Below are 24,320 nucleotides of genomic sequence, written 5' to 3' on the forward strand. Positions count from 1 at the left end.
ACTGGTAAAGTTGTTGTCATGTGACTGAAATGTCACGAGTTCAGGTCATGGAAACAGTCTTTTATGTATAGTGGGACCCCTTTCCAAACTCTGCATATGTGAGAGTTTTAGTGCACCGGATTGCCCCCGTTAATAATATATGATTAATATCACATGGATATGATTTTTGTTCAAAAATAATATTTGTGTCCAAAAAACAAAAATATATACTTCATTTTGATATATTGTATTAACACGTGAATGTTACATATATTTATTTTGCAAGCCATGCGAAATCAATGTACCACATTTGGTAATAGTTGATCATAGGTAAAGTTATTCGTGTAATCGCAAGAGTTTGATATTAGTTACTCCCTTCGGTCCTATTTATAAGAGAATTTTGGGTCAACAAAAGTTGATGTATCTAGTTAAAAATTCAATCCAAATACATTCACTTTTGTTGACCTAAATTTCTCTTATAAATAAGACCAGAGGGAGTATTATTATTTAGGTAAGGTCTCAAACCAACATCATTCTACAAACCTAAATAGGTTCTTATTATTAATCCTTATTAATACTTTTTTATTTTTGATTTCTCGATCTGTTTTGTCTAATTGTATTATTAATTCTTATTATTACCTTAATTGACTCCTTCCTTGATTAATCTGTAGCTGATATATTAAGGTATTGTCTTTGACAGATTGAAGTTGAAATGAGTGAACTATAGGGATCTTATAAAACTATTGAAAATTAGAGACTACTTTGATAGTTTAATTTTAACATATATCGTCGGTAATTCTTTATTCCGATTGAACTTCTATTCATTTTCCTATTATGAGGTTTTACTTTTACAGATCAAAAATAAAAAATAAAGTTAGATATGTAACTCTAAAAAAAGTATATTTCATTGTTGCAATTAGGGATTAAATGAGAAGATTTTAAATAATTAAATAATGCATAGGTAAATTGACAGAATTAGCGATTACAAGAACCAATTTTTAAACGATTCCTAATTGCAAGGATGAATACATATTTAAGTCAAAAAATAATTAAACTTAAATGGGGTTGGAGGCGCGAGAAAAGGGTGAAATAGGCGGGAGAAGAGGAATCTAACTCACTCATTCGCTTCATAATAAAACACACAAAATTCAAATTTCATTTTCATTTTCATTTCCATTTTCTTATTCTCACTCTCTCATCAATGGAAGAATCATCACCGAAGAAGTGTTGCTGGAGAAAAGAAGCAGATTCGAATCTGAAAAGACTTCACTCTCTTTTGTTCGCCGCCGAAAACCACCGCGATTCCGATGATTACTCTTCCGCATACATTCTCTCTCTTCGTCTTCTCGGTTTTCTCGATTCTCGTTCTCATTCCGAAACCGATCAAGCTTTCATTCAACATATTCGGACTCAAGCCTTGTCTTATCTTCATACAGCAAGAAAATCACTCACTCCGACCATTAATCGGTAATTATTCTTAATTAATCATGTTATTAACCACTTTTTTCGGTTTCGGTGATGCATTGAATGGAATTGTTGAAGAATTTTATGATATGCGATTTCAGTTTCATTTTCTGTTTTGTTTATTGAATTTTAGAGTAGTTTTGGATGAGTTAAAGCTGTTAGAGCTTCTGCAGCACTTACACAATCACTGGATACCACACCGACACGTCGAAACGAGTTAAAATTTGAAAAAAAAAAAAAAAAAAAAAGAATTAATTGAATGTAATGACATGTGTCGGTGTCGGACACGTGGACACGCCTTCCATCAGAAGTGTTGGTGCTATGCTACAGAGAAAGTTATATAGTAGTTGAAAATGTTTGACATATATGTATTCATTGGTAATAATAATTTAAGAAAGTGAAGTTGATTGAGTGTAATTGTATATTTTGGTGTTGAATACATACGTTGACATATATCAAACACTAGACGTGCATTTGATATGAAGTGTGTTGGTGTTACATAGCTTTTGGTGAGATAATTGAACTTTTTTGGAGTTAATTGTTTATTATAAAATTTAATTTAAGATAATAAAACTGATTGAATGTAATTATGTGTCGATGTCGTGTTGGTCTCAAATGCTTACGGTGAAATGTGTCAGACACTAGACATGTCTTTGATATGAAGTGTGTGGGGGCTACATAGGTTTTGGTGAGAGACTTTTAACCTTTTGAAATTAACTGTACATCCTTTGGTGTCGAACACCAACTCTAACACGGGTCAGGCCCTAGACATGCCCTAAAAACGCCTTTAGTCTGAAGTGTGTCGGTGCTATATAGCTTTTGGTGAGATAATTGAAATTTTGGAGTTAATTGTTTTCAGTTTTATGCAATATGTTTACACTTGTAATAATTTAAGAAAATGAATGCAGAATGTAACTATATGTGTTGATATCTTGTTGCTGTCAAACACTCACACACATCACAGAAACTAGATGTCTTTGATAATGAAGTGTCAGTGCTATATATAGCTTTTCAGAAGAGAATTGTACTTTTTGGATGAAATTGTTTTTGAATTTTATGATACATGTATATTTGAGTAATGAAATGTGGTTAGGTTTTTGTCGTTTATAGAGTTTGATAATGATTTGCTAAATCTGAGAGTAGTTGTTGGGTAAGTTAAAGCTGTTATAGCAATTGAACATGATATTTATGTATTCTGTTATAGTTTGTATGTTTGATATGTAACGCATGTTTGGATTGACTTTATTTGAGCTTATCTATTGACATAAACACTTGTGAGACTGTTAGTGAGAGCTTATAGAAATAGCTTATGACATGTCCACAAGCTATTTTCAACTTATTTCCATAAGCTCTCCATTATAGCTTACGAGAACAGCTTATATTTTATATAAACACAGTTTGACTTTATTTTATCATTTATTAAAGAAATAACTTGTACATAAGCACTTATATGATAAGCATATATGCCTTTATGCTATAAGCATTTAATTAAGCTGTTTACCCAAACATTCAAATGATATATACATTTTTTTTAATATGGCGCTAAATGCATATTCAAGTAATGCAGTGTGGTTAGAAGTTTTCTGTTTATAGAATTTGGTCAGAACTTCCCAATTTTGAGATAGTTGTTGGATAAGTCATGTTGTTGAAACAATGGAACATGATGTCTCTGTATTATGTTTTAGTTTGCTATATACTTTTTTGAATAAGAACCTATATATAAATATTTGAGTAATGCAATCTGGTTAGAATTTGACAAGTGTTTTGCCGAGGTCTATAATAGTTATTGGATAAGTCAAGGCTGTTGGACTGATGGAAATAACATATGTATATTTATTCTGATTAGAACTCAACTTGTTGTCAAAAGTAAGAAGTGGTGTGTTTTGGTTCTATTAGAGAGGTGGCACCAGAGTTTTACTATTTTATTCTATCTGCTGCATGCTTTATTTTTGACACAATCACACAATTGCATGCCTAATGCTAATAAACAGGGCCAATTAAAAACTCAAGATAGAGTAAAATACTAACAGAAATAGGGCATAAAAGGTTATTTGTGATGATTACTTTTTACATTTTGCTTTATCATGCAAATGATGTAAGGTAGAACCTAGGCCAAAAAGGGTATTTAGGTTTTCCGGCGTGAGCATGCTGTAATACTCAGTGATAACTTGAGTGCCATTTTTTTTGGCAAAAGGTCAAGTTTATCTTGAGAGAAGGAGAAAACATATTTATGTGAGGCGCTACTTTTTGCCTATTATCGAAGTGCAGTAGTTTGGCACGAGGTAATATAGCATACATATTAACTAAACTAGTCCCAAAGAGAAACTTTTGACGAAACAACTCAAAGTGGCTAGAAAATGGCAAAAGTTGAAGGTGCTTCACCAAATGTTTTGATAGGCAGATTTTTTTGTAGGATTGTAGTCTTTGTAACATCTTAGTTATAATAGTGGAGATTCCGTCATTGTCCGAAGATGTTGACCACATTGGTTTGAATCGCATCTTATTTATTATAGATTAATAGTGTTTTTTTCTTTTCTGTCTTCTACCTAAACAGTCTATTAGATGGTAACCAGTCATAGTTTCTTTGAGAATATGTGATGCAATCTTGATTGATATGAACTTCCTCTTATGTTAATGCCTCGTCAATTTTCCTCTTGTTGTTACCATGTTTCTCAAGATTATTTTTCCTAACTATTTCCTCAGCCGAGCTTTTGAGCAAGCAAAAAGGTCTCCAGAGCCCGTTTTTAACACAACCGGAGATATCGATATTGACAAGATACGGAATTCTAAATACTTTCAAGCTCTTATCAAGCCGTCTAAAGAAAAAGACTGCAATCAATTGGTAAGAAACTGTACTGCAGTTGATTGAACTCTATTATTTTGGTAACTCCAGATTCTAGACATAATGATTTTCGAATATGCATATATTGTTTTTTTAAATCCAGGTTGATCAACTTGGGAAGCAAAACAAGACTGGAAAGGAAGCATCAAAGGAAGTGGTGCAAGCTAAGTTAACATCCATGTATGGGAAAAGCAGCTTGAGGACTAGTAATGGTTCCAACAGTTTTTTCAACTTGAAAACTAACAGCTCTGAGGACTGCACAATTATTGGAAGGCCTCAATCACTTCCCATCCATACAAAGGGTCCTGGTGTCTCGTCCGTTTTTGAAGTTGAAGGAGAAGAAAGAGCTTGTCGAAACACTTTTTCGACAAAACGTGCACACACGGAAAATAATAGCCCCAGAGTTGGTTATTTCAAGTCACCTTCTAGCAAGGAGGAAGTTAATCCCGATGTTGCTTGCAACGAATTTGTTACTGCCAGAACGAAGTTGGTATGATTATTTTACCTTATTCGTCAAATTTCACTCTCTTTTGTTGACGACTATGGAAAATAGGGATGGGGTTATTTCCTGTTTTTTGAACTATTGGTGTTCACATTTTTTCTGTCAAATTTGCTGCATATATTGTATTTCTTTCCACTGCTTTAATGTGTTTTCCAAATACACTAATTTCCCTTTATGTGCTCATTTAGGGGAATTTTATCACCCATTCTTTATAAGGAAATACCCTAAAATGGTGAAAAGAGCAAACTTACTCTATTATTGAGTGGTTATCAAACAAAAATTCTAGCAAGTGAAATAACATTCTGTCAGTCAACTTCAAAGTTAATATGACAGATGTTTTCCTTATGCAATTCTATTTATTTCTTATGTAGAAATGTTGATTGCATAATCTTATTTGGGCAGGAAATGGAAGCAAAGCAAAAGCGAGGTGTAATGGGTTCACCCAGTGCACCTGTCTCACCACAATGCGACAACAATCCTGCTAACAGGCTATACGGTGGGAGATCATATGGTGTTTCACGACGAGGTGTCCGTGGTAATTTTATCCCCCCTATTAAATCCAATGGGAGCAATATTGGAAATATAACTTCCCGAATAGCTGGCAACAAGGGTGATGATTCTTTAGACGAGTCTACAAAGAAATGGTCAGTTCTGAGATCATCACATTATTCTTTATGTTCTTACTTCTAACTCCCTGTCTGCACTATGTCTCAAATTTGTTCTCCCTGTACATTCCAAAAGTACAAATGTAAATATCTCAAATTTTATTGTAGACGGTTCCCCTAAGTGTTTCGATCTTACAAACTGCTGAGGATCATCTGTAACTTAAATTGCTATACTAGTCTGTATTAATTGCAAACTAAATTTAAGCTTGTGATACCTTTCTTTATTCCTTATGAGAAAATTATCAAGAGTTAATCTGTTTTCCGTTCATTATTTTTAATTGAGGTATTATAGGGCTGGTGTTTTTTACTTTCCTCGCTTTAACTCCTTTTCTTTCTTCCCCATACGTTGTTGACCTCACGATTGATTATTGGTTGGATAATATATGCACTCTTCCTAATATGCTTCATATGATTGCAGTTTGGAAATCCTGTGTGGTCCTGATGGTGAACTTCCTGAGAAATTGAGGAATTTAGAACCTCGCCTCATTGAACATGTTAGTAACGAGATTATGGACAAAGATCCTAATGTACACTGGGATGACATTGGTAATATAAATAGTTGTTCCTCTTTCTGCTTTGTTCCCCAAATCGACAGTTCGTACTTATGAAAATTAATTTTCCTAATCCAATGTTTAATGACAATTTAGCTGGATTGGACCATGCCAAAAGTTGTGTCAATGAGATGGTCATATTTCCTCTGCTAAGACCTGACTTATTTATGGGCTGCCGTTCTCCTGGGAGAGGTCTGCTTCTATTTGGTCCACCAGTAAGTGCAAATTTCTCTTACTGATGTTGTAAATTTCAAAGACTCTGGTCTTTGATCAGTCTTATATACTTGAATTCTAGGGAACTGGCAAAACAATGATTGGGAAGGCCATTGCTGGGGAAGCGAAGGCAACCTTCTTTTACATATCTGCAAGCTCATTGACTAGCAAGTGGGTATGTTTGATATGCTTCAGCTTTAGCTGTTTATTTTGGATGTTTGCTGATATACTTCTCCTATAACATCTTGTGTCAAAAAAATAAACATGTGATGTTTTTTAAAATATTTTCTGAGATGATTTTCTGCAGTCTTTCTCAACTCATAAACTGGTCCTGTCAAATTCTAAATATCCTAAAGACAATGTTTTCAATACCTAATATATCTACTGATAATTATAGATTGGTGAAGGTGAAAAGCTAGTGAGAGCCCTCTTTGGAGTGGCCAGTTGTCGTCAGCCAGCAGTAATTTTTGTTGATGAAATAGACTCGCTCTTGTCTCAGGTATGCAGTATGCTAAGCCATGGCCAATAAAGGCAACGTTAATATTTATTGCTCTAATAGGTTCAGATTCAACTATTTTTCGAAATTTTTTAAATAATTGGGTAATACTAATAAGTGACTTGCAATCTTAGCGAAAAAATTATTATGACATGAATTTTTTCTTATTTATTTAATACATATTACTTAATGCAGCGTAAGTCAGATGGTGAGCATGAATCAAGTAGACGGCTAAAGACACAGTTTCTTATTGAAATGGAAGGCTTTGACAGTGGTAACGAGAAAGTTCTGCTTATAGGTAATTGTTGAGCCACTAGGCTCAATTTCTTTTTACTTTTCTTTTTAATACACTCCATTTTAGCCTATCAACTGTCTCCCTTGTGATACTTTTAATGAGTAGATACCAGATAACAGTGACTTTTGTTAATTAATATTTATGAAATAATCTTTCGAAAATGTGATCAAGTACGTAAGGCAAAACATTAGGCTTTATTGTGATCGCCTCCACACATTATGATTGTAATAAGGGTAACATCCTGATAGGGACTTGGGTATTATGGAGTGCTTAAGTCCCACATCAAGTAGTATGGGATGTTCGGTGGAGTATTTAAGTGGTTTGATTCTTTTCCCTCGGTTTTTAGCTTTTAAGGGAGGCTTTCCCAAGTACTTGGATGCTTATCACATCCTTACTTATACATAATCCAACCTATTTGTTACCCTTTTGCATGTTTACATATTATAGGTGTTGTCTCTTTGGTCTACTTTTTGCATTAGAACTAAGATTGATCTTGTTATTAATTAGTTCTAGGAGTCATATATTACACGTATTATGGTAGTTCTGATCTGAGTAATTTAGAGATTGAGGTCAAGAAAATTTTCAATTTGATGGTCACAAGTCTTTCTCGCATAAACTAGTCCCGTCATACTATTTGTTAAAGGATTTGGAAAAAATTTATGCAGGGGCAACAAATCGTCCCCAAGAGCTTGATGAAGCTGCACGGAGGAGACTTACTAAACGACTGTACATTCCCCTACCATCCTCAGGTGCTAATCATGATTCTTCATCTTTCTATAAACCCTTTTAAGCACACCATCTAACTAACACATTTGCTTGGTATTTTAGAGGCAAGAGCTTGGATCGCACGTAGCCTTTTAGAGAAGGATGGATTATTCAAGCTATCAAATGAGGAAATTGATATTATATGCAACTTAACCGAAGGTATAGACATTATTCCCGATAATTACAGGATCTTCTGCATAATAGTTTCTTTTTCTAGTTTTTTTTGGTTTCTGTTGATTAACTTTACTTTTACTTGGTTACCTTTTTTTAAGGTTATTCCGGATCGGACATGAAAAACTTAGTGAAGGATGCTTCTCTGGGTCCCATAAGAGAGCAAATAAGACAAGGTGCAAAAGTTGTGAACTTGGAAAAGGAAAAGATTAGACCAGTAACTCTTCAGGTATGGAAAAGGGTGCACAGAACATAAAAATTTCAAAAATATTTGTCAGGTTCATTATTAATTTTTAAAGGTTTTCTTCAATTTGTGTAGGACTTCAAGATTTCCTTGCAACAGGTGAGGCCTTCTGTTTCACCTAATGAACTTGGCACTTACGAGCAATGGAACAAACAATTTGGAAGCTTAGCAATTTAGAGGAATATGTTCTCATTGTAAAGAGATAACATACCATATCAACCAGAATCAAATTGCCTAATTGTTGCCTAAAGATACAATTACATTTATTGTCTGTGTGGATAACAACATAACTAGTATTGGTAAATAAAACATTAACAAAGTCTTTAATCAGAAAATGTCACAAAGTGCTGAAAAGATGGATTAGAGTTGCATGAAAGACGAGAAGCTCGTTAACGCAGAATCGTAGTGCAGCATAAGATGCATGATTTACTCAGAAAAGATCATATAACCATAAAAAAATGGCGACTAGTTCTCTTTGAAATTTTATACGCGTTTGATTTATAGTAACAATTTTATGTATTAATATACCTAAAATGCCCTATGTAGTAAATTTTGACTTTTCCTATTCGAAAACACTTACTAGTATTATTTAGGGGCTTATTTGAAAAATATGGTATTAACCACCGAATCGTTTGTACGAACGGTGTGATGTATGTCATCTTATAGAGACCAGCCATACGCTACACTTGAATAACAAAAATTCTTTAACACAAATAGTTAAAGAGAATAAGATGATTTTTAACATCGGACCGAAGTCTCAAATACTAAAGTTCTTTAACACCCACAAAAGGAGATTGAAGTTTTCTTCATAAATCAATAAATTAACAAAATTTCTTTGATAGATAAAACTGTTTATCGATTTTTATATTTTAGAAAATATTAATTTCATAAAAAAAATGAAAATATCATTTCATAAGAGAAAAAATAATTTCATAAAAAAAAACATTATTTCATTGTCTAAATTAAAATTTATAAATATTATGGAAAAAAAAACAACCAATATCCAATATTATGAGTAATAAAAAATTAAAAAAAATAATTTTTATTTCTCCGACATTTTTCGTATATAAAATTCAGTTTTTTTTTTTTTTAATAAAAATCTAGATTTACCGGATATGCCTCAGTCCAATGCTAAGATGAAAATCGGACTCAAAAAATACTTTCAAATGTATTTACATATAAATTCATCCAGTGACTCGAACTCAAGACTTCTTAAATAAGTGGGGCCGTGGGCGAGAAAGAGGGAAAATGGCGGGAGAAGAGGATTTAAAACAACACAAAATTTAAATTTCTTCATTCATTCCATTTTCGTTCTCGCTACTTGAACTCACTCTCTCATCAATGGAAGAATCAGTGAAGAAGTGTTGTTGGAGAAAGGAAGTTAATGAGAATCTAAAGCGACTTCACTCTCTCTTGTTCGGCGCTGAAAACTGTCGTGATGCTGATTCGCGTTCTTATTCCGAAACCGATAAAGCTTTCATTCAACATATTCGGACTCAAGCCTTATCCTATCCTCATACTGCGAGAAAGTCTCTCATTCCGATCGTTAATTGGTAATTATTACTTATTGGCTTAAATATGTCTTTCATCCTTGCAAATATAGGTCATTTGAATTTTCGTCTCTCAAGTTACTAATCCTCCCATTTTGCCCCTGCAAATATTAATCAGTTGAATTTTCATCCTAATCTCGTTTGATTACTAACGTGGCATGTCATTAGTGGATGAATCAACAAATATCATGAAATATTTGCAGGGGCAAAATGGGAGGATTAGTAAGTCCAGGGATGAAAAATCAAATGACCTATAATTGCAGGGATGAAATGCATATTCATACCGGTAAAAATTTGAAGAAAAAAAAATTTAAATTAATATAATCGTGTCAGTGTCAGACACTGGACATGTTAGCGGCCAATATTCGGTGAGATTTAGTTTCACATCGGATATATAAGATTCTTGAGAAGAGTTTAGAAAGAGGAGGCACTCCTCACCGTACAAGTCGGTTTTGTAAGGTTGAGTTAGGCCTCGATATTCGCTACATGACACACCTTCCATCAGAAGCGTGCTACAGAGGAGGTTATAGTAGTTGAACATTTTTTATATATAAATCTATTTATTCATCGGTAATAATTTAAGAAAATGAAATTGATTAAATGTAATTTTATGTGTTGGTGTTGTTGAACATTGATGTTGACATGTGTCAAACACAAGACGCGTATTTGACATGATGTGTGTTGTTGTTATATGGTTTTTTGTGAGATAATTAAACTTTTTTGGAATTAATTGTTTATTATATAATTTAAGATAATAAAAATGATTCAACGTAACTATATGTGTGGATGTTGTGTTGGTGACGAATACTTACGCTGCAGACATGTCTTTGATCTGAAGTCTATTGATGCTATATAGGTTTTCGTGATATGATTGAACTTTTTGAAATTAACTTTACATGTTTTGGTGTTGAACACTGACTCAAACACGGATCAGGCCCTAGAAATGCCTTTGGTCTGAACTCTGAAGTGTGTCAGTGTTATATAACTTTTGGCGAGATAATTGAAAATTTTGGAGTTATTTTAGTAGCTTAGTTCAAGTAAATAACATGTACACCTGTGAAGGCTGATATCGGTTCCTTCCTAAGGATCCCACTACAAAGGAATCCGAGCTGTTCTTAACTGCCATGATGCTTCTCAGGTGGAATTACTATGCTTATTTATGGATATTGAAAATTTGGCTTAAATTGCATGAAATTTAAAGTCCTGTCAATGGTGGCATTTGGTGTGTCTAATTTGTTGCTTGCTAGTTCGGGTCAATGAAGCATGGACACAAGTCGGTGTGAATGTTGTGTTCATGCTTCATGGCTGGGTTATGAAATTTGTTTCAGATTTTTCTTAGCGACAATAAAATAATTTGATAAGTTTTGTGTGGTTTGTAAATAATGTCCCACATCGGTAATATCATCTCTTATAACAATGTTTATAATAATCTAGAGTGAATGTAGTGCAACACATGGATTGAGACGATGTGGATGGGCCCTTGCTGAGTGCTGAGCTCAGGAAAGTCCCCGGGCCGAATCTGCAGAAATGCAGGCCTGGAAACAGGTAAATCTTTGAGCTGGGGCTGGTTTCACACTTTCTTTCGGGAGTTTGAGGGCTGAGACATGTGTGGAGCCTTCGCCAGTGCCGCCAAAGAAAATTGGCCGATTCATACAGTCATTCACATGGTCCTTGCGACTAACAGAACGGGGCTTATGTCTCCAATCCAACAAATTATATTTTTTTTAATCTAATAATGTTAGGCACCACTTTTTGAGGAATGAGCCTATTATCGAAGTACAGAAGTTTGGCACAAGGTAACATAGCACAGACATATTAACTAAACTAGTCCCAAAGAGAAACTTCATGCATATTTTGGACTTGATGAAATAGCTCAAAGTGGCTAGAAAATTGTAGGAGTTGAAGGTGCTCCAAGATTGATTATTATTAATTTTAAAATGATTTCTTCACTTTGTGCAGGACTTCAAGAATTCCCTGCAAGAAGTGAGGCCTTCTGTTTCACCTAATGAACTTGGCACTTTTGAGCAATGGAACAAGCAATTTGGAAGCTTAGCAAAATGAGTATGTTCTCATTGTAAGGATATCAAACATCATAGCATCATAGGCACCCTGAGTCGAATTACCTAATTATTGTATGCATCACGGAAAATGTCTTAGCGCCGGTGTTGTCAAATCTCTGACATGTGGTTATAGCATGGCAGATTTTCTGGCAGCCACCAACCATAGGCTACAACACCAATTATATCCGCCATGTTCTGTCAAAGGCCAAAATGCTATGACATGATTTTAGCTGCCCATAAATCTTTCATCTGTCATCGATAGCACTGGTGTGAAACTGGACATTAACGAATTTGAATTGCATGAAAGAAGAGAAGCGGGTGACCGGTAAATTGCCAGTAAAACCAAGTACAAAATTATAGGGTATCACAAAATGCATGAATTACTCAAAAAGTTCATAAAACTATCACAAATGCTGAGTAGTTTTTCTTTGAAACTTTTGAAACTCTGTAAATGTTTGATTTATAGTAAAAAAAAAATTGTAAACATAGATTTTAATTTGAAGTTTAGTTTACTTGAGACAAACACATGCTAACTCTGTTAAAAATATTCTTCATCTTTATAAAACTAATTTTTGGTTTTTATATGTAGTATGTATTAATAAAAATAATGTATTTTCAATGTCTCGTTAGAGCCTAAAAGTACACACTAATAAGCAAGCAGTTCAAGCAATGCTTGGTAGTTACAAGGGGAAAAAATTCAATTCATAAGAGGATTTGAAAAACATACCAACCAATCACCATGAAATATTATTCAGAAACTGAAATTTGCTAAGTACCAATAAATATAGTAGTTTAACATGTCTATTGATTTCATATGTTTATTTTATTTTATCACACGCAACTAAAAACTCCCTATTTATGTAATGAAGTAGCTATACACGTTAATTCAATGAGAAAAAATGATTTGCACCATCGATACAAACTAGTTTTACACTAACATCCATTGGATGACGGTGTAAAACTAATTTGACTCATAAAACTTTTATACATCACCCAATTCAATCAATAATACATTTTCAAGTCTTCAAAAACTTTGATTGAATAACATCACAACACTTGTTAGAAACATAATGTGATCAATTACCAAATTATTGCTTGATCAAGTGCTTTAATTCAAGATATTGTTGCCAGTTTGCCACATAAACATAATAAATTTTACTAATCTAAGCTATAAAATCATTGCTGCTCCTACAGCACCATCACCATAAGAGTCTTGTAATTACTGAAGAACATGTATCGAAATGCGACTGTTGAGGCAATATGTCCCATTCTTTGCAATGAATGCATTCATCGCTTGAATCCTTGAACGGAAACGTATTGTTGCCATTTTAACAGGTTCATTACCCTCTCCAGCTCTGAAACAAACAAAGTACCATCATCTTCAGAGAATTGTAAAATCAAACATTAAACGAATTAAAAATAATATATACTTGATGTTAACCTTAGAAACATATTGACGGAAGATGAATCATATTCATAACCGGACACGATCTGATCCAAATCTGCAAACTGTGAGCTTCGTGGAAGTCCTTCAATTAAAATCTAGCAAAAAACAGACACTGTTAGATAACAGATTAAGAGCAGTGCTTTGACAGTAATGTTTGCATTAAACAAGATCATATAGGATCTGAACCATTGTTGTTAAATAGCGGATATAGTGGCACTATAGCGCTATAGCATACCTGCGTACGGGAATTTTAATAAATTACTACTGTTCCATGATACATGATTTGGTAAAAAGAATTATCAAGTAGCGCCTTATAGCAATGCTATAGCACTGTAGTCTGTAACATAGCGGAATTTGAACAATCTGTGATTGACAACATTGATTTGAACTAGCAATATTTGGTTTGAAGAGAAACATTAAACTGATTTTAAAATATGCACGCCACAATCTTAGTCCATCATCTATATCAAAAATCAAAGTATCATCGGGTAGATATTTTCAGAACTATATTTTTCCTTATTAGCAGGAATTTGACTCCTCTGAAATGAGGAATAGCCATTGATTGGAAAATCAATGGTTGAGATTTACATAACTTCCATAGTTTATTATCATGCTTATGACTACAATTTTCAACTGTTAAATAATTCAGCATTAGGACATTTTAAACATATGAGAATCCATAAAAGAGTAACTATTTTCTCTTAAAAAAAAAATTGATTAGCAAAGGTAGGTAATAATTTATACTTACAGTTCTTCCGTCGTATGGAGTAACGATGTCCCATTGAGAACGATCAATCTGATACCAATGAAAAGAATGAAAAAATCAAACATTTTCCAGGTGAAAACAAAGGAAGAAAGTTTCTTTTTTCCCTTTCTATTGGCAAGAGGTATATATAGAGCAGCATACCCTATCCAGTTTGTACAAACGACCCTTCCTTCCAATCACGCGTATAGCATTGTCATAGGCACTGTAAGTAGGGAACTGCACCATCCTGATGATAGCAAAAAGTTCAATTTAAATTATGTTATTCAAGTACAAAGTCTAAGATGAGACAAATTTAGCGGGTGTTTTATAGATTTACTTGAGTTTATCTATTGACTTAAGCACTTGTGAGACTGTTGGGAGAACTTATGGAAGCAACTTACGAGATGTCCTTAAAGCTTTTTTTTTTTGTTTTTTTGAGGAACAGATGTCCATAAGTTGTATAGTCCCTTTTTTCTGCTTCATGATTATACCTCAGTAATAGGGATTATTTGCATTTCTCATTAATGAGATACCCTGAATTCAGTGTTGTCAAATAACGACCACAGCGGCGCTATAGGCTATACATAGCGTAGCAAAATTTGAACAAATCGCTATTATTCAGCAAGATGCTAATTAGTACAAAGTGCTGTCAAATAGCGACTATTGTTGGCTATAGCCCTATAGTGTAACAGAATTTAAACAAATATTGACAATATAGCTCCAATCATATGGTTTTTGTGAAATGCAATGAAAAACTAAACATCGGATTGATCTTTCTATTTGTTCTCTAAAGATCATTGAAAGAAACAAAAAATATAACATTCACTTAGGCAATAAATGCAACTGATGATATTTTTATGCCACCACGCTATGACTATCAAAATGGTCTAAAAAAAAAATAGACAAAAGACGGAATACATTACATTGAAATTGGGATGAAGCTACGAGTATACTCCATTTTAACATCGTCCAGAGTCAAATTACAACCTTCAAGGAAGTTGATGATATCTGTTTTGAGTGCATGTCTATTAACGCCAACCAGCCTACCATATGTCAAACCTGATAATGGAATCAGAAAACAGCACAGTCATCACCTTACATGAAAACTACTTAAACTAAAGAGTAAATAATGAATTAGGTATTGCCAAAGCAAAGAGATGGCAGTGACTAAGTTAAACAATGCAATTAACACCTTGTTTTCAATATTTATGTTTTAGTTCAACAAATGAAACATGTGCACACATATGTTCTGTCAGTGACACTTGCATCAAAGACAAATTTGTAAAATTATATGCATTTTTATTTTCAAACCAATGAAGTGCTTTGGGTTTTACATTTAGCAGTATGCATGAATAAACATGATGATGTTTCAGATCCTCACCACCTTGCACAAAGACAACCTAAACTAAAGAGTGAATAGTGTTATCGGATATTATCAAAGCGAATAGATAGCAGTGACTGGGTTAAACATGTCAATTAACACCTTGTTTTCAAACAGAATTCACACGTGTTTTAGTTTGCCAAATGTAAATGCGCACACATATGTTCACTTGTGTCATAGATGAATTTGTAAATTATATGCATTATTATTCTCAAACCAGGAAAGTGCTTTAAGTTTTACATTTAGCAGTATATGTGAATAAAATACAAGGAAAAACAACACCAACAATGATAACGATGATAGTGAGGTTTTTCGATTATCCCCAACAAATGGTGATCAATATTTATCAGGGATTCCAGGTGTTTTACCTAATTCAAACATAAACTTCAACCAGTAATTTCAAAATTAATATTTCAATCATATTAAATGCGACACTGCTACGTATTGTGAGTGACAACTAAATGCTAAAAATAAATTAGGCGACACTTAGGCCTTGTTTGGAAAAATAGCTTAATTAAGCACTTAACTTATACAACAGCGATAATTTGAGATTACATGATGATTTCACATTTCATTGCTCTTTTGCTAAAAAAAAATGTAAGGCGTAGGTAAAACTAAAATTATTGCAACCAATCTTTTCCCTCCTAATTAATTCAATCCAAACATACTGTAAATGTTTAAAGATTCTGCTATAGTGATACCTTAAAGAAAACAGAATTTCCTAAAAACAAAAGTAGTAACTTCTTAATCTTGCTCCTAACAAAAGTAGTAACACGCCTGACACATCACTTAGGAGATGCGTTCTTCGTGCATCTTAGCATTCAATGACAACAATTATCTCAACACATAAGGGTGGTGAATGTTATGTTAGCTCAAAAACTAAAAGGGTTGTATGTGTCATTTAAGCATAACAACTCAATAGATCAATGCAATTTCCCAAAATATTAACAATAAAACTCCTAATTAAAACAACAGAAAATAGAAAATGCACCGTCAGTGTAAAATAGTTGTACACAAACATCCATTGAGCATCTTGTATTCCACCAAATTACAGATATTTTAAAATTAGTTGTATGACATGGCAGATTGATGGTTTCTTATTACATGACAATGCATAACTATTTTACACCCATAGTGCAATTTCCCCAATATTAACAATAACAATCCTAATTAAGACAATAGAAAATCGAAAATGCACCGCCAGTGTAGTAAAATAGTTTTATAGTACATCCAATGAGCATCTTTCATTCCACCAAATCATAAAGATTTTTTAATATTAGTTGTATGACATGGCAGATTGATGGTTTCTTATTACATGACAATGTAAAACTATGTTACACCGTCAGTGCAATTTTCCAATATTAACAGTAACAATCCTAATTAGAACAAGAGAAAATAGAAAATGAACCATCAGTGTAAAATAGTTTTACACTGACCCCCAATGAGCATCTTGTACTCCACCAAATCACAAAAATATTTTAAAATTAGTTGTATGACATAGCAGATTGATGGTTTCTTATTGAATGACAGTGCAAAACTAATTTACACCGTCAGTGCAAAACCAATTTACACCGTCAATGCATGCCTATTAAATTCAATCCACAAAAGGGTATACCTGTATTTGTTGTATGCAAAAAAGGAGGTGTAGCAGTTGTTAAATCCTGAGGTGGATTTTCAGCTTCAGTAGAGAAGAATCTAGCCACAAAACCATTACTTCTCTGAAATGCAGAAACACTAGAGTTTGTTTTCTTCAATGTAGCTCTAACAACACTACCCATTTTCCACAATAAACCCTAAATTCACATCACAAAACAACTTTCATAAAAACCCATTTTTATCACCATAAATATCAATATAAAAATTCAATTTTTACATCAAAAAATTCAATTTTTATATGAAAAAATTTACATTTTTGAGCAATATGAAGCAAAATTAAAAATGGGTTGGAAAAAAATATTGAGAAAGATGAGATTTTTGAAATTTACCTGTTCGGTTTTTTCTGCTACGATCGCTGAAAAGAACAGTGAGAGAGTGGAATTAGAAATGAAGGGTAGGGCATCAAAACAAGTGAAGAGGATGGGCTTTTGGTTTTGGGCCCAACTAGCCAATTAACAATATGACTATTACTTTTTCCACATTACCTATTTCTCGCACGCCCTATTTTTTATTCTAGAAAAAATGTTCATGGAATTTTCGGATTCTATAATTCGAATTGGGTTTTATCTTTTTCTTTTGTGGAAAAATAAGTTTTTTTACCAATTTGGATATTATAATTCGAACACCCCAAAAAATAGAGTGCATTCCTTGCTTTTTTCGGACTATAAAATTCGAAGATCCATAAACACCCTTATTAGGGAAAAAACAATTCAGATTATATAATATGTATTGTATTAGCGCAAGTTCTAAGCTTGTTTGCAACATAGATAACCAGTTTAATTTCCATAATAATCTTCCTAACTATCATTCTTCTGTTTTAGGTCATTGTTACATGTTTCTAGTTGAAAATCCAGTTTGCGGGCTATTTGATCAGTTTGTTCAGAAACTTTCCTGTAAAATCAGAAGAAAAAAAAAAAACCAAGGATCAAGACTCCCATAAAATTTCATTTTTGGGAACTTTTAATCTAAAATGAAATTTAATAACATAAAGGTTTAATGAAAATGAGATTTAATTTAATTTGAGAGAGGTTTAATGAAAATTATCAAACTTCATTAGCAATGGTATAAAAAAAAATGTCATTCTAATGTTTACGGTTCTTTTCAATTTTTTTTAAACAGTTCCCAAAACACCTTTAGTAAAGGAAATTCCAAATTCCGTTGCTTTCTAAAAATTCAATATTAATGTTTAAATAATAACGTTTTAGTGGGTCACCATTCTTTTAGATCCCAACCATTCATTAAAATCTAATGGTTCATATTGATTTTGTACCGAAAAAATTTGGAGGTATCGTACGATGCTTGACCTAGAGGTCTTGCACCGAAGAGAGCAGCACCCCTAGTATTTATATTATGGACGTTGTTTCAAGTTTCAAGTCAACTTCTTGTTGGAAAAAAAAAAAAAGTTTCAAGTCAACTTTCTCTAAAAGGAAAAAGGTTTCAAGTCAATTTCACTTGTTTGCTTAAAAAACACACAATTTGACTTGTGTTGAGAATATATATTAACCTTAGTAAAAGACACCATTAAGATTTAATTAAAATAATTCATCTATATTATTTTGTTAAAAAATTAAAATAATTAATCCATTTGAAAATTCATAATTCATACTTTACCCTTCAATTGGTGATAGTTATAAAACCAAGTGGGGAAACCATTCAAAGTACAAATACAAAGATAGGAGAATTAATAAGAAAAACAATACAATGGTTCATTACTATTCATTTTTGCTAGTGCTTCTTCTATGTGTTACATCCTCATATTCTAGCAAAATTGTCGAAGTTAATGTCATTTGCCAGAAAGCAAAAAACCCTTCCTTTTGTTCAACTCTTCTCAATTCAAAACCCGAAGGGGCAAATGGCGCAGACCTTGTTAGTCTTGCGCAATACACGATTGATGTACTTCGTGTCAATTTGACTAACACAGTGAAGTTAATCAATACGTTGATCTCATAAAGTGGTAAAGATGTCAAAGCTTTAACCCATTACAAAAATTGTTTGAAATATTATTTTGCTGATGGAGGTGCTATTTTTGTGCTTGGGAACATACAAAGAGTTTTGAAGGAGGGAAATTATAATCTCATGAGTGTTGGAGCAAACGACATTATGCATGACATTAGTGATTGTATTAATGATCCTAATTATCATGATACTTCTTCCCTTCCAAATTATGGTCAAGTTGCCTTGCAAATTGATCAAATTATTCAAATTATAGCAGTTTTTTTAATGTCTAATTAATTAAATGGTTATGACGTCCTAAGGTTAACGTTTGAATAATAATGAAATGCATCTATATTTATTTATTTACAAATAATATATTTGAGAATCATGTGTCATGTTTCACATGGTGGTATTCAATTCCATCTTTCATTAATCAGCTCAAACTTTTTGGTATGCACTTTGTTTAGTATTGAGTGTGTTGCAATATATATATCAATGAGTATGTGTAATATGACATTCGTTTCCGCTCCATTGAGTAAATATGATACTTGTTCTCGTACCTACGGAGGTACTATTATAGGAGAAATCCACGAGTATTGAAGTATCCACGAGTATTCACAGATATCCATTTATTTTTACTTTTTTTTTAATTACTTAAAAACTCTCATTTTTAAACATCTATTTTTCTTTCACAAGTCATACATAAATCTTTCAAATTTCTTAAACCATACAAATTGCATATTCAATACAAATTTCGGAGTCCTTACATGATATATAAAAATAAGGTTGGGAATAGGCCAGGTCGGCCTACAGGGGCCTATGGCCTGACCTGTTTAAGTCTGGCCTGGCCTGGCCTGTTTATTAAAAAGGTTAGGTTTAGGCTTTTTAAAAAGCCTATTTAAGTAAATAGGTCAGGTTTAGGCTATCAAAAAAGTTTATGAAGCCTAATAGGCCGGCCTGTTTATGCTTGTTAGGCTTCATAGTGGACTTTTTTAATAAGCTTTAAAACTTTATAGTGAAATAGGCTTTTAAGGCCTTATAGTAGTGATAGATAAGTCTTACACTGAAATATACTTTGAGGCCTATTAAGCTTATTTAAAAGTAGATAAAATGAAATGTTTAGTGACTTTAATAGTAAGTAGACCTGTAAATAGGCTTTCAGGTCAGGCCAGGCCAGGCCAAAAAAATAGGCCTATGAAAGGCCATAGGCCAGGCTCAGGCCTGCAAATTTTTTCGTAGGCCAGACTCAGGCCTATCAAAGTCTGGCCTGGCCTGGCCTATTCCCAACCCTATATAGAAATTATGTAAGTCCATACAAATATTTAACTACTTAACGTCTAAAAAAAAAGTATACAAAAACTTATACGAATTTTCAACTAATTTTATGACATTAAATACAATAAACGTTATGTATTTGGTACAAATTTTGAATCAAATACATTAATTTTTGTTGACTAAATTTTACTTATATTTTGAGACGGATAGAGTGTCTCTATATATCTAATTATTGGGTACCCGTAATTATTTTATATTTCCGTCTCGAATTTTACTTATATTTTGAGACGGAAGGAGTATATACATAATTATTTTGAGACCGAGAGAAACGCATGTGTCTTTCCCAATCAACACAAGCTGATTATAGAAATCGGAATGCTTTTATTTAGGTAATGACATATTACAAAGTTTTAGGACATTTTTTAGCAACTCATTATGATTATGCCAAAGTCTACAAGGCCATACATGATACAACAATGGGAAAAAAAATGCACAATGGATGAATAAGTTGCATTGTCACAACTTACAAGAAAAGGGATTAACATTCTGACCAGAAGTATTATAGAGATCAAATTAGGTTATAGATGCAGAACCATAATTGATGAGACTTAAAGCAATATATAATTGATGAGTTTAAAGCTTTAGCAGTCAGAAGAGATCAATATCTCAGGTGGAACGACACATTGAGTTATAAATGACACTTGACACATTTGAGGTGTTAGGTAAGTGGTATGGGTATGAACTTAAATTTGTAACTTAAAAGATAGATGATTCAAATACCATCTAAAACGGTTGTAAAATGATGATAATTAATGTCACTTTAATTAATAATAATTAATTTTTTTTTTTAAAAAAAAAAAAGTCATATACACAATACAATTATACAATATAGGTTTAATTATTTTGTAGTCTTTAACTATTTGAAAATTTAAAATATGTCCCCAATTTGAGTCCCTAAATTTGTCAAAAATATTTAATTAATAGATGAACCGATATTTGTGACGAAGTCCTTGAGCTTTTAGGTAATTTACAATTAGACCTCTACTAAAACTTTGATAGGGTCTTTAAACTTTTAAACAATTTGTATTTGATTCGAATTAAATATATTTGTATTTGAGTCCTCTACAAAATGATTTGTATACAGTCCCTCTGTGTTGCTTTTTTCTGTTGTCGCGAGTTTTTTCATGTGTCTTGCATAGACACAAACCCATATAAAATTTATTTAGGCACACACATGATTGATAAAATTTAAAAGAGAGATGATATTAAGTGATGTGATTAAATTATTTCTCTTTTAATTTTTATCATTCATGTGAACATGTCTAAATACTTTTGATTTGGAGTGCCCACCAAGTATTCTCGTGTCTTGCATCGACTTAGTGTTAATAACATTTGTTGATTTACAAAAAAATGAGTCCCAAAATTATTTGAGTTTTCTAAGTGTCTTGCACGGACTTAGCTTAATTGTTAGATATGTTGCATAAATATATATAGGGGCATTAGATCGAACCTAGACACCCCATTTATTCACCTAAAGTTTTGCTTGGGAGTTTGGAGGGTAGGGGAAGGAAGGATTTTGGGTGTGAAAAATAAAAGGAAAAATAGAGAAATCTTTTATATTTTTTGAAAAAGTATTTTTTAGAGAATGATAAATTAATGTTTATGATTAATATATTTTTAATTTTAACAATATTATAAAAACATAGATTAAATTTGAAGAAATAATATAAACCCCAATGCAATTTTTGAGTTCTTCCAGATGAGAAAGATTTTGTATTATGAATAAAAGTGGACACTCAAAAATCCTCCCCTCCCAATATCCTTTTATTTCTGGCATTTGCTTCTTCATTATTTCCAAAACCCTCCACTCATTTCCCCTTCAAACCCGCAAACAGAGCTTAAGAGGTGAATTTTTAACCATATCTAACCACTAAGTTACTTGATAGAAAAAACTCTGATAATTTGGTAACCATATTAAACCCAAAATATAATATCCCGTGAGCTTAGCTCAGTTGGTAGGGATATTGCATATTATATGCAGGGGTCGGGATTCGAATCCTGGACACTCAACTTCTCCACAATTTAATTGTGTGAGCTCTAACCAAGGCTACTTGACAAAAAAAAAAAAAAACCCAAAATATAATAATCGTATAATTTATATAATTTTAACAAGGGGCTTCCGTAGGGGAACTTAAGATATATCCTCATTTACATCAATATCAAATATTTCATGCCTATATAGATAAAAGACGACATGTGAAGTGTGATTTATGATTGGTCGTCATGTGTCACAAAAACCATATCGTGATTTTAGAAAATAATTAAAGCAACTGTAAATCTTGAAAGAGCACTATCAAACAAAATCAAAATTCCTACACCAATTGGGAAGTTGGGAACTCGTTTATATTATTTTTGGGTTAAATATGTTTTTGGTCCCTATAAATATATCAACTTTTCGTTTTAGTCTCTTTAAAATTTTCCTTCAACTTTTAGTCCCTATAAAATTTTCAATCTTTACTTTTGGTCCCTCGTTTAAAATAAATTCATATGTAGAATACATATTTTTAAATAAAATTTTGCAGAAAAATGTATAATATTATAAGGATCTCTCCCAAAAAAAATTAGAATTTTTTACCAATACATGAATTAAATATGAATTTTTATATTTTTGGCGGTAAAAAATTCATATTTAATTCATGTTTTTGTTAAAAAATTCTAATTTTTTTGGGAGTGATTTTTACAATATTCCATATATTTCTGCACAATTTCATTAAAAAAATACAAAAATTTACTTAAAAATGGGGACTAAAAGTAAAGATTGAAAATTTTATAGGACTAAAAATTGAAAGAAAATTTTAGAGGAACTAAAATGAAAAATTGGTATATTTATAAGGACCGAAAACATATTTAACCCTTATTTTTGCAACACTTTAAACGAGATTAAAATTATTCAAGTTTTTATTGAACTATTCCGAAAACCAATGGTTTTATATTGTTCTGATAACTTTTTGAACCATTGATACACTATGGTCCAATAAAACCTTGGACCCATTTCATCTATTTCAAGGGTTTCAACGATAATATGTATGAAACCACCTAACTAGCCATCCGATGCATGAATTCAGAACCTAGTTTGCTTGTCCTCTTTTAAAAATTCTTAAAGTCGTTACTATATTATTTCGTACCATATCACTCTAACGTCTAAACACATGTAGAACAACCACAAATATGACACTCTACATGTCTTTGTCCTCTTCATATATCACTAACTTTTTAAATGTGTCTAGCCTCTAGGCATTGTGTATTACTCGATGTTTGTGGTGTACTCACTGTTGTATACTTATATAACTATTGAGGGAGAGATGGGAAGAAATAAGTGGGCACTCTCACCCTCACCACCACCAAACACACATATCATCAATATTATAGGCCTATATATAATATCTACTAACTTTAAGCTATATTTTCAACTACTCATGAACCAAAACAAGTGAAACATGGGGTTTAGAGTAAAACAACAAAACAAATAAAAAGATTGGAGGAAAGGTAGAGATAATAGAGGGTAACTTTGAGATGAGAGGTTGAGGGAGAAGAAACCTATTTATTGACAATAACATTGGTCTTTTGATTTGCATGTCTATGTGCTAGCTGTTACTCGTGAAGCAAAAGAAGCCAAAAAACAATTGCAAGTACAACATGTTTTTACCTATTTTGTTGAAGCAAACTCTTAACAGCTGAAAGTCACCTTGACCTAGACTCAAAATTTGAATATTTTGTTTTACTTTTTGGTGTTCAGTTATTTGGGATTACTTTTGTCCAAACTTGGTCAAGGTGTACAATTGGAAAGATTTTTTATTTTTTATTTTTGATAAATTCATAAGGAACTTATTAATTCTTGCTTATGTGTGCATTGGTGAACCATTCCTAAATTGGTCTGGCCAAGAAATTTTCTCATTTGGAGTTTGTTTTTCTTTTTAAAAATTAATCAACTCTTTTAATTATTCTTTTACATACAAAGGAATCAATCTCATTGAGAGGGTTCATTATCTTACTCTTTTTTGGTGGTCACACCAAAGCATTGTAA

The 24,320-nt window shown here is 32.5% G+C and overlaps 2 protein-coding genes across 3 annotated transcripts; one reads left to right on the plus strand and one right to left on the minus strand.

Moving 5' to 3' along the window:
• The first annotated feature begins 1,066 nt into the window (after window positions 1-1,066).
• Window positions 1,067-11,850, plus strand: LOC25495730 (ATPase family AAA domain-containing protein FIGL1). 2 transcript variants are annotated; one of them, XM_039834927.1, is made up of 13 exons: window positions 1,067-1,446; window positions 4,147-4,285; window positions 4,389-4,775; window positions 5,190-5,431; window positions 5,871-5,998; window positions 6,100-6,218; window positions 6,299-6,391; window positions 6,614-6,715; window positions 6,908-7,010; window positions 7,673-7,756; window positions 7,836-7,931; window positions 8,045-8,172; window positions 11,697-11,850. In XM_039834927.1, the coding sequence occupies exons 1-13, from the start codon at window positions 1,181-1,183 to the stop codon at window positions 11,796-11,798; spliced, it is 1,989 nt and encodes a 662-aa protein (XP_039690861.1). In that variant the 5' UTR covers window positions 1,067-1,180; the 3' UTR covers window positions 11,799-11,850. The 2 variants fall into 2 exon arrangements, with proteins under 2 accessions (XP_039690861.1, XP_013451414.1); XM_013595960.3 differs by lacking the exon at window positions 11,697-11,850 and adding an exon at window positions 8,263-8,453 and having other exon boundaries at window positions 1,070-1,446.
• An 832-nt stretch (window positions 11,851-12,682) lies between these two features.
• Window positions 12,683-17,475, minus strand: LOC25495731 (uncharacterized). The gene is made up of 7 exons (XM_013595961.3): window positions 17,356-17,475; window positions 16,986-17,163; window positions 14,913-15,048; window positions 14,152-14,236; window positions 13,993-14,040; window positions 13,239-13,339; window positions 12,683-13,152 (listed from the first exon to the last, which is right to left on the minus strand). Exons 2-7 carry the CDS (start codon window positions 17,146-17,148, stop codon window positions 13,017-13,019), a joined length of 669 nt encoding a protein of 222 aa, XP_013451415.1. The 5' UTR covers window positions 17,149-17,163; window positions 17,356-17,475; the 3' UTR covers window positions 12,683-13,016.
• Window positions 17,476-24,320: the final 6,845 nt, after the last annotated feature.

Source organism: Medicago truncatula, chromosome 6 (genome assembly GCF_003473485.1).
Source record: "Medicago truncatula cultivar Jemalong A17 chromosome 6, MtrunA17r5.0-ANR, whole genome shotgun sequence".
NCBI classification, from domain to species: Eukaryota; Viridiplantae; Streptophyta; class Magnoliopsida; order Fabales; family Fabaceae; genus Medicago; species Medicago truncatula.

Coding starts and splice junctions, on each gene's coding strand:
- LOC25495731 (XM_013595961.3), bottom strand. CDS start 17,148: ATGGGTAGTGTTGTTAGAGCTACATTGAAGAAAACAAACTCTAGTGTT. Junction 15,049..16,985: donor TTTGCATACAACAAATACAG/GTATACCCTTTT, acceptor TTCCATTATCAG/GTTTGACATATGGTAGGCTG. Junction 13,153..13,238: donor TCCGTCAATATGTTTCTAAG/GTTAACATCAAG, acceptor TGTTTGTTTCAG/AGCTGGAGAGGGTAATGAAC.
- LOC25495730 (XM_039834927.1), top strand. CDS start 1,181: ATGGAAGAATCATCACCGAAGAAGTGTTGCTGGAGAAAAGAAGCAGAT. Junction 1,447..4,146: donor CTCACTCCGACCATTAATCG/GTAATTATTCTT, acceptor CTATTTCCTCAG/CCGAGCTTTTGAGCAAGCAA. Junction 5,999..6,099: donor TGTACACTGGGATGACATTG/GTAATATAAATA, acceptor ATGACAATTTAG/CTGGATTGGACCATGCCAAA.